At 47.4% G+C, this 11,707-nt stretch overlaps 1 protein-coding gene across 1 annotated transcript; it reads right to left on the minus strand.

Moving 5' to 3' along the window:
• Positions 1 to 732: 732 nt before the first annotated feature.
• On the minus strand, positions 733 to 7,789 carry LOC127047197 (16 kDa beta-galactoside-binding lectin-like). Its single transcript, XM_050945241.1, has 4 exons — positions 7,689 to 7,789; positions 3,357 to 3,436; positions 1,307 to 1,478; positions 733 to 985 (listed from the first exon to the last, which is right to left on the minus strand). The coding sequence occupies exons 1-4, from the start codon at positions 7,695 to 7,697 to the stop codon at positions 839 to 841; spliced, it is 408 nt and encodes a 135-aa protein (XP_050801198.1). The 5' UTR covers positions 7,698 to 7,789; the 3' UTR covers positions 733 to 838.
• Positions 7,790 to 11,707: the final 3,918 nt, after the last annotated feature.

The raw sequence follows: 11,707 nt of genomic DNA on the forward strand, positions 1-11,707 counted from the left end.
CTCCCCCAAGAAATTGACTACTACAGTGGTTAAAAAAACCAAAACCCTAAAATATTTCACAGGTTCTCAGTCTGCTCTAATTCCCACTCCCAGAGCCCCATTCCACCAACAGGGTCTCCCCAGCCTTGCTGGATCACTTTCCTAATGACAAGTCCCCATTGACACCTGCCCAGTTAACACCCCTCTGACTTTCTCCCCTCCGCAGGAGATACAAAGGAGACTCCTACACTGCCCTCTGTCCCCGTGAGGAACACCCCTAGTAGAGCTGTGAGGACAGAGGCAGTCCTTCAAAGCCTGAGCCACTCTGTCAAGGACTGTAGTCAGACCATACCTACCTGTCATGCCTCCTGGTCTAGCAACCCCAGCTATCAGAGGTAGGACTTTGTACGCTGCCTGAAATCCAGCAAGCTAGGACAGCCAAGTAACTCCGGGATTCAGCCTGAGCTCCACAACTGTATTTAAATAGCTGAGCAAATGACCACTGCAGGAGGTGGGGGCAGTATCCTTTAACAGTGAGCAGTTAGTTCATGGGGGTGTGGAGGGGGGAAGATGAGTGGCGTTAACAGCCTCTTTCAGCTAAGAGGCAGCATTTGCACTAGGCAGCAGCAGGACTGTTAGAATACAATCAGTTTTCTTTAAGTGGGGAATAGGTGTCTCAAGGGCTGGTGACTAGGTAAGTGGTGGCTCCTGGTGCAATTAGCCATTCCTATTTAGTGCGGGAGAGGCAAGCTGGCTGGAGCAGACAAAATGGCAAAGAGCAAGCAGACATGGCAAGTTTGAAGGCCAAGTTGAGATTTATTTCACTGAGCAGGGAGCTGGAAGGAGTAGGACTAAGCAGTTAGCTAAACTTAATGGCTTTGATGGCAAAGTCACCGTCCACAGACAGGTACTCAATGTTCTCCAGGCCCAGCCGATTTGGGAACATGATCTTCTTGTCACCAGCCAGTTTCACCGTCAGCTCTGCTGTATCAAAGGAGATACAGATCTGCAAGGAGTAGGCACATTAGAACCAACAACACAGGCAGCCAATCCCCACCCCCTCTTAGAGCTGTATTAACCAGGTTCTCCCCCAGACAGCATTAGCTACTCTTGCCTCAACTAGTGTCTGTCCTGAGGAGGAGAGAGCCAGATCTGGGGGAGATCAGGCTGAGAGGACACACTGGTGCCTTTGCCCAAGTGAAGAGAGGCCTATTTAATTAGTGTGAAGTCCTTTGCTGTATGGCATGAAAAGTGCTGCAGGAATGTAGGGCTAGGAACTGCCCCCCCTCCCGTAGCACAGCTTTGTTCCCCAATCCCGGGCCCTCACCTCAGTCTTGTCACCCTGCTGGAAGGGGAAGTCTGTCTCCCTCTCCTCTGTCCCCCACATCCCATCCTCCATGGAGTTGCACACAATGACGTTCACATCCCCGTGGCTGTCGAAGCGTGGGTTGAAATGCAGCATCAGGTTGCTGCGGTCCTTCCCCACATTCACAGCAAACCTGGAGTGGAGGATACAATCAGACACACAACCACACTAGACAGCCCCTCCCACCGGAGTCCGAATCATAGAATCACGGTTGGAAGGGATCTCAGGAGGTCATCTAGTCCAACGTCCTGCTCAAAGCAGGACCAATCCCCTAGAGAAAGATAGTTGGCACTGCCAAAAGGTCTACAACTAAAGGACCCAACTAAATCATCACAGCAAGGTCTTTGTCAAACCTGACCTTAAAAACCTCTAAGGAAGGAGATTCCACCACCTCCCTAGGTAACCCATTCCAGTGCTTCACCACCCTTCTAGTGAAAAAGTTTTTCCTAATATCCAACCTAAACCTCCCCCACTGCACATTGAGACCATTACTCCTTGTTCTGTCATCTGGTACCACTGAGAACAGTCTAGATCCATCCTCTTTGGAACCCCTGTCATAAACAGATAGTTAAGGGTTAATGTCTCTTTCACCTGTAAGGGTTAACAAACAGGGAACCAAACACCCGACCAGGGGACCAATCAGGAGACAAAATACTTTCAAATCTCAGTGGAGGGAAGCATTTGTTTGTGTTTTTTGGGTTTTGCTTTGTTCTCTCTGGGCTCTGAGAGTGACCACACGTACCTACAGGTTCTCTAATCTTCTATTCCAATTTTGTGAGTACAAAGGTAGAAAGGCGGTATAGTCTTTATTTGTTTTCCTTTATTTGCAAATGTGTAGTTTGCTGGAAGTATTTTAAATTGTATTTTGCTGGAGGGGGGGCTTCTTTCTAGTTTCTATAAGCTGACAGACCCTGTAACTTTTTACCATCTAAATTGCAGAGATAAACTTTTACCTTTTTTCTTTCTTTTTATTAAAAGCTTTGCTTTAAGACCTGTCTGATTTTTTTTCTCCTAGTTAAGGCTTAAAGGAACTGAGTCTGTACACACCAGGGAATTGGTGGGGAGAAGGGAAAAGTGAATTTTCTCTTTATTTTAGATTCACGGAGTTTGAATCTGGATTGCCTCTGGGTGAAGGGAAAAGAGGAGGGGGGAAGGTATCATTCCTCTCTGTGTGGTGATTCAAGGAGTTTGAATCATGGTGATCTCCTAGTGTACCCAGGGCGGAAAGGAGCTGGGAGGAAGAAAGGAGGGGGAAGGGAAATGGTTTATTCCCCTTTGTTGTGAGACTCAAGAAATTTGGGTCTTGGGGTCCCCAGGGAAGGTTTTGGGGGAGACCAGACTTTATCAGGCACTCTACTCTAAGTCCTGATTGGTGGCGGCAGCACTACAGGATCTAAGCTGGTAATTAAGCTTAGGGGAATTCATGCTAGTACCCATATTTTGGACGCTAAGGTTCAGAATTGGGAATTATACTATGACAACCTCCTTTCTGGTAGTTGAAAGCAGCTATCTCATCCCCCCTCATTCTTCTCTTCTGCAGACTAAACAATCCCAGTTCCCTCAGCCTCTCCTCATAAGTCATGTGCTCCAGCCCCCTAATCACTTTTGTTGCCCTCCGCTGGACTCTTTTTCCAATTTTTCCACATCCCTCTTGTAGTGTGGGGCCCAAAACTGGACACAGTACTCCAGATGAGGCCTCACCAATGTCGACTAGAGGGGAATGATCACATCCCTCAATCTGCTGGCAGTGCCCCTACTTATACAGCCCAAAATGCCGTTAGCCTTCTTGGCAAGAAGGTCACACTGTTGACTCTCATCCAGCTTCTCGTCCACTGTAACCTCTAGGTGTAATGCAGAGATGGACCTAACAACAGAGAGAACTGTAGATGTCCGGAGGCAGATTCACCTCTAGCACCTACTCTTGTCATGTGCTAAGGGAAGAAGTCAATCCCCACTGGTTACCTAAACGATGTAACATCTAACCCCTCCCAGACTTGGCTTCCCAACTCACCCCTTGGCTTCTGGCAAGATCTTCCCCTTCACTTTGATGCACTCTCCAGCCTGGATATTCAAGTGAGTAGCAACCAGTCCCTACAGGGAGTCAAGCCACAACCATATTAGCCTGCCCCCTGGGGATCAACAGACCTACTTTCTCGATTTGAAGGGAGGGGCAATACCACAGGGGACACAAGAAATAAGTGCTGAGCATGACCTGGAGGTAAGACAAGTTCCAGTCCGTCAGCAACCAGAATCATTAACATGCAAGGGGCAGGACTCCAAGTGTTCCCAGCCAAAGGCACTAACCGGCCTGATGGCTCGCAGTCTGTCCAGAGGTCAAGGACTGAATGGGCCAGAGACTGGACTAGAGGTGCCCTCGTTAGCTGCAGCCCATGGGGATTTGGGGATGTAACACACACCAGGAAGCCTGCACTGCTGCTCCTGCCACCACTTAGGCTTTTTCTGCATTGGAGTTAAGAGGGCTCAGTTCTTCCCCGGGGAGTCTGACTAGCATTTTTCCCTGGCTGCCTTTCTAAAAGCAGCCACTGTTCATTTCTCAGGCACCCGACCCTTTAGCACGCAGAGAGGTAACTTCCCCGGCCCGCAGGAACGTGAGACCTATCCCTCCTTTATTCTCCCCTCCCCCATTTAAAGCCATGGCTGTTACCATGTAGCCAGCCATGGTGCAAATCTACAGCCCACCAGCTTGCTGTGCACATGGTCTTGTCTGACACTGCTCCTGTGCCCTGGGAACCCTGGAGTGGGGCTTGGCTTGCTAGCTGAAAGTGCTTGCCCATCAGCCAGCTTGCTTGCGTACATCCCAGCCTCCATTGCAGAGGAGGAAACGAAGTACATGAAAACACCCACCTTCAGCCCATCGCTACCCTGTCTCCACCAGGTGCCACCCTCCCTGTGCAAGGGGCAGCCACTAACCCTGAAGGGAGATGACTTAGATAGATAACCTCCATATCCAGCCTGTGTCTGGACAGAGGCCCCATTCCACCCCTTATATCAGAAACACAAGCACCCTCACCTGAGGAGCTATTGGAATTTAGCTCCAAACATACCTCAATGATGACCTTAAGACAGACCTGTCACAGCTGGGGTTATATTGCATTAGACCAGTGGAAACAGTAGCATTTGCACCAGTGTCACCACTTCCAGTTTTGGAGAGAGGGTCATTTTCCTTCATTTGGATACAGTTTTCACAGCCAAGAGGATATCCAGCCATCTGCATAGTCTATTCTGTTTTGTCCAGCTCTCCCATTTGTGCCAGAACACTGAGGTCAGACCAGCTACTATCTGCAGATTGCTAAACAGCTTATCACCATAGTATCTAAACCCAGCTTATCCTTGCTCCCTACTGTCATAAACAGATAGCTAAGGGTTAATGTCTCTTTCACCTGAAGCACCTGACCAGAGGACCAATCAGGAAACCGGATTTTTTCAACTTTGGGTGGAGGGAATTGTGTCTCTGTGTCTTTGTTTTCCGTCTGCCTGCCTTCTCTGAGCTTTGGAGAAGTAGCTCTACTTTCTAGTCTTCTGTTTCTAAGTGTAAGGACAAAGAGATCAGATAGTAAGTTCTATGGTTTTCTTTTCTTTGGTATTTGCATGAATATAAGTGCTGGAGTGCTTTGATTTGTATTCTTTTGGAATAAGGCTGTTTATTCAATATTCTTTTAAGCAATTGACCCTGTGTTGTATCATCTAATACAGAGAGAACATTTGTACTTATTTTTCTTTCTTTTTATATAAAGCTTTCTTTTAAGACCTGTTGGAGTTTTTCTTTACTTCAGGGAAATTGAGTCTGTACTCACCAGGGAATTGGTGGGAGGAAGGAATCGGGGAGATTTGTGTGTTGGATTGCTAGCCTGACTTTGCATTCCCTCTGGGGGAATAGGAAAGTACTTTTTGTTTCCAGGATTGGGAACAGAGAGGGAGATTCACTCTGTTTGAATTCACAGAGCTTGTGTCTGTGTATCTCTCCAGGAGCACCTGGAGGGGGGAAGGGAAAAAGGATTATTTCCCTTTGTTGTGAGACTCAAGGGATTTGGGTCTTGGGGTCCCCAGGGAAGGTTTTTCAGAGGGACCAGAGTGCCCCAAAACACTCTAATTTTTTGGGTGGTGGCAGCAGGTACCAGGTCCAAGCTGGTAACTAAGCTTGGAGGTTTTCATGCTAACCCCCATATTTTGGACGCTAAGGTCCAAATCTGGGACTAAGGTTATTACATGGTGGCAGCGGTGGGATATAGACAGAATCCAGAAGCCAGTAGAAATATTGTATTTTTCTTTTCTCTGCTAAGGGCTTTTTAGCAGAGAGAAGCAGTTGGTTTTAAAAGGGAACCAGAGAGAAATTTTTTTTTTCTGCTCTCTCTGGCAGTTTGTGGCTTGCATGTTAAGCAGAAGTCGTTAAGGACTATTAACAGTCTTTTGTCACACAATAGCACTCCCATTGAGAGTCATACCAGCACTATATGAATGCAAATAAAGTGGTTTTTCAGGTTTACTTGACATTGAAAATTAGCTAGAAAGAGAAAAGGAAAAAAGCACTGTTGCTAGGCAGACTTCAGGAGGCAACAGAGAACCTGCAGTTCAGAAGATAAACACCGGAGGGCACCCCAACACAAGAAAACAGGAATCATGACTTCTAAGGCAAAAATTGCTGCCGAAGAACAAATCAAAGAAGCTGAACACAGGCGACAGATGGAGATGAAAGAAAGAGAAGAACAGATCAAAGAGGCAGCCAAAGAGGCAGCACACAAAAGAAAACTAGAAGAAGAAGAGGTGGCCCACAGAAGGAAGCAAGAAGAAGAGGAGGCGGCCCACCGCCGAGACATGGAAAAACACCAAAAAGAAATGGAAAAACAACAAAAAGAGAATGAAGAGAAGGAAAAACAGAGAAAACATGAACTGGAGATGGCAAAAGCTGGGCTGCCTGTGCCAGCCAACCCTAACAACCCGGCGCCAAATATTGCTCCACAGCACAGAAAATTTCCCACCTACAAGGCAGGTGATAACACCGAGGCCTTCTTGGAAAACTTTGAAAGAGCCTGTCTTGGGTACAGCATCCCCGAAGACCAGTACATGGTAGAATTGAGGTCACAGCTCAGTGGACCTTTAGCAGAGGTGGCAGCTGAAATGCCTAAGCACCAAATAAATGACTATAAACTTTTTCTAACCAAGGCCAGATACAGGATGGGGATAACCCCAGATCATGCCCGTCGGCGTTTCAGAAACCAAAAGTGGAAACCAGAGGAGTCATTTCCCAAACACGCCTACTACATTGCAAAAAACTATGAGGCCTGGCTAACAGGAAACAACATTCAAACCTTGGAAGAACTGAACCTCCTCATACAAATGGAGCAGTTCTTGGATGGTGTTCCTGAAGACATCACACGGTACATACAAGATGGACACCCCAAAAATATCGCTGAGGCGGGGGAGATTGGAGCCAAATGGATGCTATCTGCAGATTGCTAAACAGCTTATCACCATAGTATCTAAACCCAGCTTATCCTTGCTCCCTACTCATCCCCCTTTTATTCTGTTTCTGGAGCACAGGCTGAAACATGGTCGGATCGCAGAATCAGGGAGGAGGCAGCCACCAAGACTGAGGAAGGTAGGCAATATGTAAGAGGTGCATTTCTGAGTTAGAGAGGGCTGAAAGGCCAAAGTTGGGTTGATGACCTGGCCCTATCCTGTAATGCCCTATAGGGCTGAGTTGAAGGGGTTTTATTTTAAATTAAAAGAACCTCCCCCAAAAAAGGCTTTATATGGGCATGAAATGTTTTACAATCTTCAACAACTGTTTTGTAAGAGTTTGCAAGAAAAAAAAGGTGTACTTTGATATTCTTTCCAGACTGTCTAGACATTGGAAACATTAGTATAGTTACTGACAGTACAAGTGCTGAAAACTGTCAACATAAACATTGTGAACACTTCAAAACAAAAGATATGTGGAAATATCTTGCAAAAATCAAAATTCATCCATCTCTAGTGTGCCTCCCTCACAATGTTCTAGTCCAATCATGCATTTTCCTACCATCACTGACATATGACCCAACCCAATACCCACATTTCCCCTCAGAGAAATTCTTTTCTATTCCATGATGCAACAGAAAAAGAGCCCTGCAGCTCACCCTAGAGAGAGAAGTCAGATGTGTGGGGTGTATGTGTACCAGAAGTCTGGTCACCCAGCATGTGATCCACAGCTCCCGCAAACACCCTCACCAGTAGTTAACCTTCTTCCAGGATTCCACACCTAGCCAACTATCCCCTTGTGCTGCAAGTAAAACCCGAACCCTTTCCAGCTCAACAATCCCAGTTACAAAGAGACAAGACTCACACACTCCATGCCGCTGACTGAAGCCACCAAAATTAGGACAACTGCTTGCTTTCCAGTTCCAAGATTCAGCTGTGTGACTCAGAACTATCTCTAGGGGGCCTTTAAACAGGTAGCCTGGGCAGCAAAGGGCTCACATGATTAAATGGGTGGGTGGGGCTGGTGGAGAGTCAGTTCTTCTGCCAAACTTCAGGCATACAAAGAGAGAACAGCAGACCAGCATCAATATAGTATTTGGTTTGCAAGACTGAGCTTTTTCAGCTGAGCAGTAGCATTTGCGCTGGCTGGCAGCAGTGCTGTTTCTGATCAATATCCCCAGTTTGCTTTAAAGAGACAGAGAACATGCATGAATCTCAGGGCTGGTAGTTATAGAATCATTTGCTTCTGGAACAATTCGCTGTACCCATGCTAGCTAACTGAAAGCCAGCCTATCCTTGCCTAACCATTCCTCCAGCAGCTGCTATGCCAGTGTCTTGGGGCACCTATCCCACAGCTTGAAGCCCAGCCAGCTCCAGGCGTGCAGTGTTGTGCTTTTGAAAACATACTGGCTAAGGCAGGGGTGTGGGAACCTAAAGGATGTGGTTCTAATCCTGGCTTTGCTTCTGTGTCTCCATTTGCCCATCTGTAAAATGGGAGAAATCATTCTCATCTCTCTGACAGAATGTGTGTAACAAGGCCTGATGCTTGCAAAGCATTACGAGATTCTTCGGTGGAAGGGGCTATAGCAGTGCAAAGTATTATTGCTATTGGCAATTAAATTGAAGTATTGCTATAGACAAGGATGGTATTAAAAAGCGTGTCTAAAAATCGTGGCTGTTCGTGTGGGGCACCAGTAAAACAAACTGGGAATCAAGACCCCAGCTTTTTCACACAGTGTGGCCTAGCCAGTTTTGATCTGCATGCACTAGACTCCGAGGGTGGGCAGGAGCCAGGCTGTTGTGTGAGCTGAGGAAAAGACGTGGCAGAAGGAAACGCAGCCAGCAAGGGAAGGATTGTTTGTCAGCGAGCCACTACCACACATTATTCCCCTGTATGGGTTCTCTTGGCAGAGCCATAATGTTGTGGCCCCATCAGGATCCTGCAAAGAGGAGTCGGGAGAGCTGGGTTTTGTTCCTGGCTCTGCTGTGGGCTTTCCAAGTCACTTAGGCCCAGATCCGCACAAAGATATCCATGCTGCAGTTCACAGACTAGGACTAGTGCACTCAAAATAGGAACGTGGAGGTTGTGGTGTGGGCCAGCCTGACACTCAGGTGGCCAGCTACATCCACGCTGATGCTGCCCATCAATCGGTCTAGTCTACCCATGATGGGAGGCATGGTCCTGGCTGAAGTGTAGACATACCCAAAGGTATTTTAGGCACTTAACTGTCACCACAATCAGCATTAAGTATGGCTAAATACCTCTGAGGATCTGGGCCTTAACTTCTCTGTGCCTCGATTTCTCCATGGAGATAACTAGACCTACTTTACAGTGGTGGTGTAAGAGTTGGTTAATGTTTTGCAAAGTGCTTTGTGAGTCCTTCAGATGGAAGCTGATATACAAGGGCAAAATACCATTATCTGTTTGGTGAGCAATGACTAATGGCTGAGATGGCTATCCACAGACAGAGAAGGGCTGTCAACCCTGGACTTGTTTAGGGTGTGGGTGAAATTGAGCAAAGGAATTTATGGCTGAATAGCAGAAGGAAATGTCCTGTCACTGGGGTCTACATCAAACTCCAGTGTCCCAAACTCCCTCTTCTATTAATCACCCTCAGATCCCAAACTTTAGTTATCTGAATGTCCAAGTGTCCCCATGACAGAGTGGGAATCACGCCTGTACTGCCTTTGAGCTGTGAAATTCTCCCACTCCCATGGGAAGTGCTTCTGAAAGCCACATCCCATTTAAAACTAGACAAAGATCTAGAGAAATACTGAGGGAAACTATACTTTGTGATGTAAGAAGATGGACTGTGGGCAGGCCTCTTCACACCTGCAGATGCCCCACTGAAATCAAAGGGGCTTTGCATAGGCACAAGGGGTCTCTATGTGTGGCGCTCATTGCAGGATCAGAGCCTTAGTGACCTATCTCTTGCCTGGTGAGGGCCTGATCCAAAACCCATAGGGCCTGATCTACACACCAAAGCTGCACTGGCTAAACTAAAGGTGTGGTTTTTCAACTGATTTAGTTAAACTGTCTCATTCTCCTGCGTGGAGACTTATATCGGTTTCACATGGGGTTAACTTGCATTAGTGAATTTACAGGTGCAAGCTCACTGGATTAAAAACTGTTTTAAACCAATATAAAAGCTTCAACATGGGGGTTTGCCCCAGCTGAGCTCAGCTGGTTTTCAAACCAACGTTAATTAAACTGGCATGAAGTCTGTGTGTGGATGAGGCTGAGTGCTCTGATTTCCGTTGGTGGTGGTTGGATGTGTGCAGCCCGCTATAAATTCTGTCCGGGTTTTTGTGGTGTTTTACATTCAAATCCATGGCCTTGGCTACATGAGGCAAGTGCCCACTCACAAATCAGAGTAATTATTCCAGAATAAAGTCGCTTCTATCCCAGAACAGGAGAGTTATTCTGGAATAGCTAAATTATGTTGGAATAGTTATTCCAGAATAGCTATGCTGGTGAATTTTGTGTCATGTGCACAAGGCCTAAACAACCTGGAAAGGCCTTGCTACTAGCATTTTCTCTTTTCCCTAACTCTCTGTTCCCTCCTTTCACTATTCCTGGAGCTCTGCCATGAGTGTCTCTGCAAACCAGGCTGTTCCTTCCCCCGGCCCTGCAGTGCAACAGATGTGATTTGCTGGTGTCACTGCTCTCACTGTTAAAGGCCATGGCTACACTTACAGCTGTACAGCGCTGGGAGTTACAGCTGTCTTTGTTCACCTGTGTAGGGAAAGCGCTGCAGTGTGGCCACACTGACAGCTACCAGCGCTGCAGTGTGGCCACATTTGCAGCGCTGTTGGGAGCGATGCATTATGGGCAGCTATCCCAGCATTCAAGTGGCTGCAACGTGCTTTTCAAAAGACGGGGATGGGATGAAGTGTGACAGGGAGCATGGGGGAGACAGAGAGAGTGGATTTTTGGAGGTGACACTGTGTCAGCTCCCTGCCTTGCAAGTTCTAAGGACTGGAAGATACACAGCACCTACCTTGAATCATTTTAAAAGTTTCGACCCCTTCCCCCACCCCTCTCTTATTCACTAAATGCAAATAGCCTTCAGACTAGACAGGCAGCTGCTCCAAAATGTACTCCCCCCTTCTGCCCCCCCACCGTGTTGCTTCTCTCCTCAAGCAAACACTATAGCTGTGAACATTCCAAAGCAATTCCCCTGCCTGCCTCTGCTCGAGCAAACAAGCTGTGTATGTTTTTTAGATAAGCAGCTCCGGGAGCCCGGAGTTCACAACAAAACAGCAAAGTGGCTGAACAGGCATTCTGGGATACCTCCTAATACCCTGGAGGCCAATTACAGCGCTTTTGGTGGCCACACTGGTGGAGCAGCACTGCATCACCAGCGCTGCAATCCTTATACCCGAGGCAGAGCAGGAGTACAGCCAGTGCTGCAGCCAGGGAGATGCAGCGCTGTATGTGCCTTGCAAGTGTGGACGGTGAGTAAGTTGCAGCACTGTAAACCCACCACCAGCGCTGCAACTCTCCAGTGTAGCCAAGGCCAAAGCACAGCTTCCTCGTGAACAGCCTGCTGGTCTAGCCTCTGCTACCTGTGCTCTTAAAGGCTGTTCCTTCAGACAAGACGATAGCTTTATCATTGCAGTGGCAAACTGAACTTAGGATTTTCCTCGGCGCACCAGTGATAACAAGGGGTTGGAATGATGTTCAGGACCAGAACTGGTCAGCAACCGACCCTCTGCTCTGTGCAATGTAATGTAATGTACCACCTGCTCTCAAGCCAGGCTGAGAGAGCAAAGCACTCAGCATGGGCTCAGAGAAGAAACCCAACAGTGTCTGCAGTGCCAGACTGGCTCCCTCCCCCCTAGAAGATTCTTCCACAAACCTCTCTTCTGTGTGGAGGGGAA

The sequence above is a fragment of the Gopherus flavomarginatus genome, chromosome 3, assembly GCF_025201925.1.
Source record: "Gopherus flavomarginatus isolate rGopFla2 chromosome 3, rGopFla2.mat.asm, whole genome shotgun sequence".
Lineage (NCBI taxonomy): Eukaryota > Metazoa > Chordata > Testudines > Testudinidae > Gopherus > Gopherus flavomarginatus.